The 12218-nt window shown below is 39.8% G+C and overlaps 1 protein-coding gene across 4 annotated transcripts in view; it reads right to left on the reverse strand.

The window, feature by feature from the left end:
• CTNNBL1 (catenin beta like 1) overlaps nucleotides 1–12218 on the reverse strand; it is a 163653-nt gene that overhangs the window by 110114 nt on the left and 41321 nt on the right. For all 4 annotated transcript variants that reach the window (XM_082361971.1, XM_082361974.1, XM_082361973.1 and 1 more), the window contains 2 exons: nucleotides 10277–10418; nucleotides 313–408 (listed from right to left, as the gene is read on the reverse strand). In XM_082361971.1, the coding sequence (XP_082218097.1) occupies nucleotides 313–408; nucleotides 10277–10418 (238 nt within the window). The remainder of the gene's footprint in view (nucleotides 1–312; nucleotides 409–10276; nucleotides 10419–12218) is intronic.

A 12218-nucleotide genomic window follows, 5' to 3' on the forward strand; every position in this document is an offset into this window, starting at 1 on the left:
ATGGGAATAACAGCAGTAATACCCTTCTGAGAGGATACAATGAGGATTAAATAAAGTGTAAAAGACAAGAAAACGCCTGCCTACTGCACATATTTAATAAATACTAGGACTCTACAACCCCTGCCCTAACACAGTTCCAAAGAATAAAGTACCCCACGTGTTGCACTTTACTTTCTTACTCTCCTCATTCAATCCAGCCTTGCCACAGAGCTCTTCCTGACACCCAGCCCGTGCCACTCACAGAGACAATGGTGGGGAGGATGCCAACAGCGTACACACACCTGCAAAACCCCAGAGGGACGTGGAACTTACCAGAGCGTCAATGAGTACTTCTGCTCCTTCTTCACTCTCATGGAGGGTGTCTATATCTGTTAATTCCTGAAGCAAATCAACCACAGCTATGGACACATGTGAAAAATGTTAAGGGTAACGCATACATATGAAAACCCAACTGACATTTTATTAAAATATTTGGTTCCCTTCCATTTCCTGGTCAATCGCTTCATCACCATTTACCTTTAATACACTCTCGTTTTATTAACATCTCTTCAACAAGGTTCTACTCACAGTGGGTGTTCAATAAATGTTGGTAACTGCTTCACTTAGTTCCTTTCCTTATGCTGCCTTCCTGGCAACTTATTCCACAAGTTCAGTGCATTTTCATAAATTTCAAAACTTCAAATAGATCACTTGGGAGGTCACTTTTCCAGTGAGAAACAGGCCAACACCCTTAACCTTACCTCATAATTTAAATTCTTGGAACTCAGTATAATCTTAACTACCTTCTACACTTCATCTTCAAAGACAGTAATGATTTCTTCTGAGATAAGATGGCTGTTGTTCACCAAGGAGTCTTCAGAAATCAGGGCGTGACAAAATGGTTTAAAATGTAGAGGGAAGGATTTACGTTGGACTGTGCTAGACCCCACCAACCTCCCTTCCTCTTAAATACCATGTTGCTTTGGACATAAAAGGAAGGTGAAAAATGATGATTAAACACAAGGCAAAAAGAGAGAGACAGGGACATATAGGAGAAAGAAAACATGAAGGAGAGAAAAAAGGAGTTATGTTTGGAAACTGGAAGCCCAAACTAAACTAAGTTTCCCTTCCCTCACCTTGGACACATACATACACACACACACACACACACACACATACACACCACTTGCTCTGTCAACCAGCATTTACTGAATGCTTATGATGAGTAAAGCACTGTGATAGTGACAAAGGCAAATCTACTCACGCTGGGCCTCAGTTTCCTCATTGATAAAATGAGGAAGTTAAGGTAACTAAAGACATTTAAAAAAATTATATACCACAGGCAATTACCAACATGTAACAAATGAGGAATACAGACAACTTGAACTGCACACATCCTGAAAAAGGAGCAAACTGAACTGGGAAATAAGGAAAGATTTGCTAGAAGATGACTGGTCAGAAAACAGGCCACTAAATAGATGAGGGCAGGTAGGCTAGAAAGCAAAACATCAGGAATATAGACAGAGAGATTAGAATGTACAAAGGTATATGAAGAGAAGAAAGAGGATGAGGGAAGGGGGAGGGGAGAAAATTATAACTAGACTCATATGAAGAAAATAATATCTTGAAAGAATAATATAATACCTGTGTGCAGGATGCACTAAAGCACTGTGAGTGTTGGGTTTGGGTGTGGGTAGATGGGGGGTATGGGGAAAAGCCAGGCCTGAAGGAGGAAGACCTGTTCCAAAGCTACCACACACAAAAGAGTCCAGAAGTGAGACGACAAGGGTCAGAATCAGGGCAGTTTCAATGCAAACTGGAAAGAAAAAATAAAAAGAAAGATACAGGACATATTAACAAGAATGATAGGACTTGCTAACTGCCAACTGATGTTACAGGTATTTTATGAACATCTTTTGCTAAAAGAAAAATTATTCAAAGGTTTGTTTTATTTATCTATACCTGACCAGCTGACCATCATGAATAAGTAATTAAGCTTTCCCTGTCTTATTCTTTCACACTTTAAAGTAATATATACGCAAAACTTGGGTGTGCTATGAAACTCTATGTGTACAATGAGATTAAAGGTCTCTGGATAAAACTCCTTCATGCGTATAGTTCACAGTCTTTATTAACAAAGTAACCAGAAAGCTCTTGACACAAAAGACCATGTATCAAACATGATGTATAGTAAACTAAAATACTTAAATTGTTTGAATTAAAAAAAAACAGCCTAACCAAACTAACATCTAGAAATTCTGAGTAGTAGGAATTAGGAGTTCTCCCTCTCTAAACACTGCTGTAGATGCCATCATAATAACTACCATTTTTAAAAAGTCATCATTATGCCAAGCACTCTGCTACTGAATTCTCACAGCAGCATTATAAGTGTGATCCCCATTTTACAGATAAGAAAGCGAAAGCTCAGAGTGGTTAAGTAACTTATCTAAAGGTCACTGCAATAGTAAGGGAGAATGTTAGGTCCACCTGATTCCAAAAACAATACCTTTGCCACTACTCTCCATATTAATGCACAGGGGAGTATAAACCAGGTTTAAAAATAGCTAGATTCATGTATATTCTAGCTATTGACCTTACTATAATAACAGAGAAAAGGACTGTCACTTACTTCCATCATAAATTATTAAAATCCCAGGAAAAAGAACAAAATGCTAACAACTCCTCATTCTCCTCATCTGAGAAGCTCCCATATTTATTCTCTTGAAAAGTTCTTACATATGACATGTAAAAATCTTATTATTTATCCACCTGCTTATTTAATATGCATGATGACATTTCATCCATCTATCCATCTATCCATCCATCCACCATAGAGTCAGATGTCTATAGGACAAGGATGTGAATCGGGCATGCAATAAGTACTATCATTACATTCCCTGAATAACATCATGCCCCACTAAGTACTTACTAACTATGATTATTAATTAAACATTAGCCTCAAGAGACAGGTGGGGCATATATGAAAGAACAATAGATGAAGAGTCAGGGCAAACTTGAGGACAGGGGTCATATCATATTTATCTTTGCTTCCTATCTTTAGTGAACCAAACTGTCCCCAAATTGTAAATACTATGGAATCTTGCTCAAGCTCCTTTATTTCCTTACAGCTTAGTTTCCTCATCTGTAAAATGGTGGTAATGATCTCTGCCCAGCCTATCTCACCCAGTAGCTATAAGGAATAAATGACATCATGTATGTCAAAGGGCAAGTAAATCCAAGTACTGAGAAAATAAGAAAGCACTATAATAAAGATTGCTGTTAGTCAATTCTTCCCACAGAATGGCCAAACCCTCACTATTGCCTTCATTTTTTCTAAAACCTCTAAAATCTAAAATTTAAGCTAACAACAGCATGATCCTCCCTTTCTGGGTCACAATGGGTTGGAAGATCTAATTTTGTATTTCAGCTATGCCACAGAAATTCAGATTGATCAAGTCCTTTTTCAGCCTCTAAGGTCTTATGAGACAGATATCATATTTTTCTTTGATTATTCTTATACCATGCTCACAAATGGGTCACATTAAACCTGGGGGAAAAAAGGAAAAGAAAATTTGACAATGGTGATCGTTTTATATAGGAACAGAATAAATGTCTAACTTTTACCAAGAAAAGTCATTTCTTATAATGGTCCAGTGGATATCTCCTTGTCTACTACACTCCTGCCTCAGTTGAGAAGTCAAACAAGAAATCACTTACCAGCTACCAGGTCTGGTAAACAACTCATCAGTCCTACCACTAACTGATTTTACAAAAATTCTCAACTTTCACCAAATAGCATTTCAGCAAGGCAGTAATGAGTCCATAATTGTAATCATCAACTCCCGAGTAATATAATATGATCCAGAAGATAGAGGTCATTTGAAGACCAGAAAGAGGAATAAGAAGTGAAACTAAAGATAAACAGATGAACTCTCAGTCTTAATGAGAAAATTCAGCATGGTCTGCCACCCATCCAGCATTTCTTCACAAGCAGACTCTGGGCATGGGTGATAGGTTTTTCCACTGTAGTTACAATTTCATTTCACAAGGTAAAATGCTCTCCCATCCAAGTGCAATAGGAAAACAGAGAGCCTGTCTCTTTGCGAATTACTAAAAACACAGTTTCTGATAGCCTATTTTGTCATGTCGGGTAGAAAGGCCACCCCACTCACTCCCTCTGCACCTGTCCACTACTGGGGCAATAAGCCAGTATAATAAGAGGTGAAGTAGAAAAGACCAGCTGGGTACAAAATGGCCCACAACACAATGGCTTTTAGAAAAAGAGGGGTGTTTGCTTTTATTTTGGCTTTAGATATTTGTTTTTTTGGCCTGATCTCAGGTAGAGTCTTGGGACAGAAAGGGAGCATCAATTTCATTAATCTCCAGTGAGATGTGACCATAAGGAACAAAATTATTAAAAGAAAAAAAAGATAAAGAGGAACAAAATATATTAAGCAGATGGCTTTTTTAAAAAGTCCTTTCAAAAATGCTTCTTTAAGAAAAATGACCAGTCTAGATTCACAGTATGTAACTGATTTAATGGAACAAATGTGAGGTTTTTTAGAAGTCTGTTTTTCTTTTATTCCTAGATTAGAAAAGTGATTAGATATAGCTCAATTAATGCAGATGAATTTCTAAACAGACAAAATGGTCTTTTTCTCCTTTTAAAATAATGGCACAGAACTACCTAGAATGAATCTAGATTCTTAATTTTACCCCAATCCTTAATCAAAGTAATGAGGGAAAAAAATATCCTCATTCAACATTTATTAAGTACCTACTAAATGTTAGTGGGCACTATTAGGCCACAGGGGAAATGTCCAAAGCAGGCTACAACCACCCTAGCCTTCCAAGGACATGGAATTCACCTAAAACTCATAAGCAAGATCAAAAGTTACATTAAGAGGTCCTTTTCTTAGATTGCCATTTTGGCACTTTTCTCCTAATCTGACTTACTTCAGAGCATACTTAAATGGCTCCAAAAAATGGGTGGTTTATCAGTACAGATTATCAGGGAAGTTAGACTACCAATGAGAAAAAGAAGTAAATTCTTTTCAGTGTAATTTTGATTCTAGAAATATCAAGACAAGAATAGCTCTTAGCAAAACAACAGCTTGACATATAAAGTCTTGTTAGACAGTGCTTGCAGGAAAGCACTGGAGCAACAGCCAACTCCCTCCCAGTCCAATTAGAAGAAAGCCCTTAGGAGGCGCAAACCCTTCCCAGCCCTATTCCTGCTCATTAGCACTGGGGCTCGAACACAAGGCACCCCCGACTGTTGTACACACCCTCTGGGATAATATGGTGTGTCGTATAGACTCAAACTGCTCAAGTGCAATTGATCCCTGCTGGTCTAAAAAAAACCTGTCTGCCCTTTATTTTCCAATTCCCACAATAATTCTTCACAAAATCCAACGAGACAACTTTGCAAGTTCTCCTGGCTTTCTAGAGTTTGAGAAAACTAAGCAGTAATTTAGAAAATAGCGCTAATGACTACTCCCTATTTCAGACAAAATAGAGCTGTCCCATCAGGACCAATGATCTACTCTGTAACTAACAAAACAAATCTCTCCCTTCCTGCATATTAGCATGCAACCAACTGTACTGATGCCCTAAGTTAACAATACAATGAGACCTCATTTTTCTGAATCACAAATGGGTGGAGAGAAAGCAGATTTGAAAAAATTTGGTTTATATTATTCAATAGTTCTTATTAAATAGGGCACTTAGCTGGGAAGCAGTGGTCAGGATTTTAAAAATAAATAAAGCCATGGACCTGATACCCCTATAAGTTTGTAGTGACTACGTGAGCACATCAGCTTCCAGCGCGTGAGGAATGGCAATTTCCGTTGCCATGGTAGAAATCGTGAAAATAAACTTGAAATGCACACTAATCTCCACATCTATCAAAAGCTTACCAATCTCCAATGCCCAATTCCCTAAACACTGCCAAACCAGAGATGACCTACGTTTTCTCAGAACACCAATGGTACTTCCTGAGCATAACACTCCAAGGGCACTTACCACACAGAGTAATGTGAGTGTTTTTGCTATCAACTGGAGTTATTTATTTTTTAATTAATTAATTTATTTATTTTTGGCTGCATTGGGTCTTCGTTGCTACACCCAGGCTTTTCTCTAGTTGCGGCGAGCGGGGGCTACTCTTCGTTGCGGTGCGCGGGCTTATCATTGCGGTGGCTTCTCGTTGCAGAGCACGGGCTCTAGGCGCGTGGGCTTCAGTAGTTGTGGTGCACGGGCTTAGTTGCTCCACAGCATGTGGTATCTTCCCGGACCAGGGCTCGAACCCGTGTCCCCTGCATTGGCAGGCAGATTCTTAACCACTGCGCCACCAGGGAAGTCCTCAACTGGAGTTATTGTTTCCCTGATAGCACCCAACAGGGCTTATCATACAAAGGAGGAACCCAGTAAATGCCATGATCTGCCATAAGGACTTTAGAAAGGATTCCACTGACTCTTCCCTCAAATTGAGAACACAGCAAATGACATATAAAAATAAGATATTTATGGATTTGCTGCCCTAATTTTTTATTTTTCTTTTGGTGATAGCAGAAGAGGTGATTAGCCACCAACTGGGGTTCTGTCTTCCTCTTGTTTTATTCCTCCTTGGTCCTTTAGGCAAACTGAGTAAATCTGGTTTAAACTGGGCCACAGAACTGATTGTTTAGCAGTACCTTAAGAAAATATCTTTAGGGACTTCCCTGGTTGCGCAGTGGTTAAGAATCCGCCTGCCAATGCAGGGGACACGGGTTCGAGCCCTGGTCCGGGAAGATACCACGTGCCACAGAGCAACTAAGCCTGTGCGCCACAACTACTGAGCCTGCACTCTAGAGTCCGCAAGCCACAGCTACTGAGCCCACGTGCCACAACTATTGAAGCCCGCGTGCCTAGAGCCTGTGCTCCACAACAAGAAAAGCCACTGCAATGAGGAGCCCGCACACCGCAACGCAGAGTAGCCCCCGCTCACTGCAACTAGAGAAAGCCCGCAAGCAGCAACGAAGACACAACACAGACAAAAATAAAAATAAATTAATTTATAAAAAATAAAAATAAATAAAATAAAATAAAATAATACCTTTAAATGTACCTTTGATTTTATTTTTCTGTAGAAACACTCCAAAAGGGTCACAAAAAAGGGCTCTAAACATGTTTAAATGATTTATTTTAAAGGAAAAATTGTTTTAAAAAGCAATATTTCTAAAGGCAGCAGCTGTTGAATCCCACCTTGTGTTCCCTCCTAATGCATTCAGAGTGACTCTTCAATCCATGTGCGGGGTGTGCCCCTCCCTCTCTGCCCCTCACCCCCAGAGGTGCTCTTCACGGACCAGAATTCCTCTCCACAGCCAACTGATGGCTGAGTTCCAGCCTCTCAAGGGGGGAGATGAGGCACAAACGCTGACAAGCCCTCACCAGCAGCAGTGATGCAGAGCGCCAGAATAAACTCTGAAGCTGCTTCTCACGGTTGAAAGGACGAGGCACAAGCTGTTTTCTCACATCCTCTGCCTCTTAAGGTTACAACAAACCAGCCTCTGATCCAATTAAAGTCCCTATAGTTTATGTTTTCTCAGAGAAGGACAAAGCAAAGATGACCTGTGCTTGCTGGGACCATAACCAGCCATGTATGGTCTTGGTTGATAAATGAAGAGTTAAAAAAGATTTAAAAATTTAAGTCCTGACTGCCACGAAATTGTTTATTCATGGTAAGGTGTTTCGGGCAGTTACAGCTGTACAACAGTAAATTGTTAACAACCGTTTCCCGAAGAAAAATTTCCATTATAGATCACAGATAAGACAAGAAGCAGAGTGCAATGCTACTGGGAGATCAACATTCCAACTGATAGAGGATATGTAAGATGCAAGTCAAGAGGGCCTACCCTTTCTTGAAACCACTTTCAAGAAAAACGGTACTTTGAGGAGGATGACATTTACCCTAATTGCTGCATCTAATTAAAATGAGGTAATTTTAAAAATTTCAAATGCACTTTAAACTTGATGTAGGGCATAATTAAAAAATTAGATTTAAAAAAATATCATTAGGGCAGCAGGGTGAAGGTTAGCAGACAAGAAGAGGAAAAAACAGTTTAGCTCTCAGAAAACAGGAGGGAAATGGCAGTCTGTCAAAGTTATTATAGGGGGACTTGTTTTTTTCCCTTCTTAAAGACCAGAACATAATAACTTGGAACATCTGTGCCGTTGTCTTTCCCAAACATCCCGATGTCGAGCACACTTCTTGTGTCAGTCTTCTCCCCAGCAGGAACCAGGCTGGTGAATCAGCAAAGTGTCAGCATCTTCAGAAAGCTGCCACTATTATTTTGAGTTAGCAAGAATAAAAAAAGAATAAGAGTTGTGTTTCCAGAAACAAAATAGGTGATTGCTGTATAAATACACAAGGTAATGAATGGGTGTCTATACAACTCTGTCAGGGATGTAGTAAATCCTACAGGGAAAAGACTCAAGGTGCATTAGAAATGACACTGGACTGGAAATCAGGGGCCTGGAGCGCCAGCCTCAACCTCAACAGCTAGTGGTCCAACATCTAGACCTTAGACTTGTTACTAACTAAACAAATAAGGCCCTGGACTAAGTCATCTCTAAGGTCTGTTTGGATTCTGAAAATCTACCATTCTTAGGTGAATTGAAATGTGAAGTCACAATCAGAACTCTTGGTTACTAACTCTGTGAGGACCAGTTAGTACCCTGATTAGGGCTATTCGTATGCTAGATACTCAGTAAGTTTGCTGACGGACGCTGCTTGAGCATCAGTGCAGCCTATGGTTCCTGGGGGTCTAGCACAGTGCCTGATAAGCACTCAAAGCCACGTCTACCAAATGAATTCATGAGACCCACACCAAACTCACCCAGAGACAAGCTAATTGACGAGGGTCCTCGTACAACCCAGAACCTCCCAGTGATGAGTATGGGGAATATACTCATCAATCTAGGGACTGAGAGCAATTCTCAAAACTGTCTAACATTCCATGAAGTATCAGAAATGGCTTAAAAGATCACCCTTCAAGAAGCCTGCATTAAGATTATTCACTGATTTATTTCTATGAGAATTATCAGGCAGGAAAGAACCTAGTCAGACATGCTCTCAGGAGAGAGATTACCAGAAAGATGAAAATAACATGAAGCAGCAGCAGATTTCCCATGAATATCACTCAAGCAGACTAACTACATTTGTCTCTTACCTTCAGAAATCTGGATTCAAACAGAACAACTATTGGAAGAGAATTTGCTTTAATGACCGTAACCCCAACCACAGGTACATCAAAAACCTTTTCCACTAAAGCTGTTTCACATCTGATAGCAAAGACAAAGTATAAAAAGGTTTAAGTCATGATTCAGCTTCAGTTAAAAGTAACATTTACTAAATACCTACTATGTATCAGAAACTGCTTAGCACTTATATGAACTCCTTTGATCCTCTCAATAACACTGAAAGGCAAAAGTTTATATATATATACATATGAATGTTTATATTTTTTTCCAGTAAATGCCATCCACGAATATACACAGTATCATTCCCACAGAAGAGTCTATAGCATTTAAGTCTTGAAAACAAGGTGACAAATGAATTCACAATTTTTAGATCCTTCGGTAATTTAATGTTCTATGCCCTTAAGGCTGTTAGACCTTAAGGTATCCAGGTCTGGTTACGTCCCAGTGACATAACTCATCTACTTTTGCAGATGAGAATACTAAGGGCTGGAGGGGCACCAAATTTCATACAGGGAATCAAACTTAGACCGTCTGCTTAGGTCTAATGCTGTCAACAAATACTAAATGTTATTGCGCACCCAGCCTCTTTTAAGGAATTGGGAATATAGCAGTAGACAAAGTAGATAAAAATCCCTGTCTTCCTGGACATTCCAATGCGAGACTAGAGGAGGGTTCAACTCCACTGGGCCATCTGTTAGCAAAATGATGTCTAGATCAACAGATAAAAATCCTGTCTGGTTTTGCCTATATGATGGGCCCCCAAATCAAGATCCTGAAAAATTAATGCTGTTAATGTATGAATAGGATACATCACGACGAATTCTAACACTAGTAAGAGCAAGTAGGACAATTAAGGGTTGCCCAAGATTTATTAATAGATAAAAACCAGACTTTCCAATGAGTAAAGAGCAGCGTGTGATTCAAGATGGGAGAAAATTAAAATGGAAATAGAAAACCAAACGTGACAGCAGACATCAGCAGAGACAGACAGGAGAAGAGAGTAAACAGCATTCCACCACCACGTCTGCATTCCTACTCAGGACAGATCTGAAAGGATATCTGTATTATCATGTCCAAGCAACCCGAGGAGAGACTGAACAGCATTCAGCTCTACCAGAAGGTGGTACAGGTCTGGCATGGTGGCCACCACGTGCATCTCCTGAATGATGTCATTTAGGTCCAGCTCGGATTCCATAAACCTAGGAAGGGAAAACAAGATAGCATTATTGAAAGGGAAGGGGTACAATCAGTACTGAGGAGCAAACAGCAACATAATCCAGACAGAGAGACAATCTGTCAAAGTGTCTACAACCGACCAACCAAGAAGTATGCTCATCCAAAAATCATACTGTCACACAGTTTCCTTGGGAAATCGATTTCCTCATTACAAAAATCAATCTCAGATTCAGATCTCACTACAGGGTTCCCCTTACTCTTGCAGTCACAAGTTGCCTTTTAGAGGCTTCGAAAGCATTTTGCAGCACTGGATGATCTAGCTGCCCACCAGTCCTGTGGATTAGCTACCATTACCCCTTGGAATGGCAATTTACTCTGCTGCCCTGAACATAGTTATCCTACTGATCCAAAAAGGGCTTCTCTTACCTACCACTTCAGATCAAGAGCCAATTATTCCCCTTACCCAAAGGAAAGTACAGAGATTCTGCTGCCATCCAGAAATACCTTCCCCTCCCCCACACCCCTTCCAATGAGCTGATTAAGAGAAAGATCCCAAAGTAAAGTCTGGCATCCTGTAATCACCACCATACCTTAAATATCATGATACTTCACTCATATTTCCACACCTGAACCTTTCCGCAAACCTATGCCCGGGCACAAAGAACAGAACTGCTTTGCATTCACCTCTGCATGCCCTCCCCCAGTGTTTGACACAGAAGAAATGCCCACTAAGCCTTTGATGAACAAGACAGGAAGGTTTGTTCTGAGAAGGAAATGAGCTAATCCAGGTAAAGCAACTGAAAAAATAACTGGCTGAGAGGAATCAGTGGTTAAACACACTCTGGAGCCAGACTGCCTGGCTCTGAACCTCACTTCGCCACTTAGCCTCTCTTTGCCTCAGTTTCTTCATCTGTATAATAAATCGGATAATAAAGTTACCTATCTCGTAGGCTACTGTAAAAAGTAAATGAACAAATACACATAAAGCACTTTAAAAATGTCTGACATGCAAAAAGCAGTATACATTTGCTCTCATTTCTATTACTACTACTAACACATATAATATGTCCATCTTCCCTTCCAGAATGTAAGCTTCTTAAAGACAGGAATTATATCTTTTGTCTCTATGTACCCACAGATGCCTGCTTAACTGAATTGAGGCCACAAAGAAAAGGAGCTAAAGCAGGGACTCCTGAAGTCATAAAGGACTCATCAACTTCCAGATGCTGAGGAGCTGGGCAAATACCACCTCTTCAGAACTCTGGAGATTCTGTAAGAACAAAATCTGGAGACCGTAATTTTTTTAAAACATGTCCATAATTTAGACAATATCTTACCACTGTTTTTCTCCATTACTATTTTTAATCATAACATTTATGCATTTTTTTTCTGATTATAAAACACCACTTTTTGTAGAAAACTGGGAAAAGGAAAGATAAGCCCTCAAAAAGTAAACCGAAATCATCTATAATCTTATTAACCAGAAATAACCATTGATAATACTCTGGTATGTTTAAGTCATTTTTTCTCAACTCATAGCCTTCCCCCTGCCCAAAAGTAGCCTACACAGTACACAGTTCTATATATAATTTTTGCTGTTGTTGTTAACATAGTCCGAACAATTCCTCTTATCATTAAGCATACTTCTACAGCAGGAAAAGCCAGTATCCAACAGGGCTGTCAGTCCTTCTGCTCCCTTGGCAAAATCCCTCACTGAGCACAGCATCTCCCCTGCTGAGCCCAGACATGGCTTCAGAATCCTTCTCAACATAGTGTTCCAAGAAAAGACTACCAATCAATCACGGAGAGGGAACAGATTAGGC

The sequence above is a fragment of the Balaenoptera borealis genome (assembly GCF_965194805.1).
Source record: "Balaenoptera borealis genome assembly, chromosome: 16".
NCBI lineage: Eukaryota > Metazoa > Chordata > Mammalia > Artiodactyla > Balaenopteridae > Balaenoptera > Balaenoptera borealis.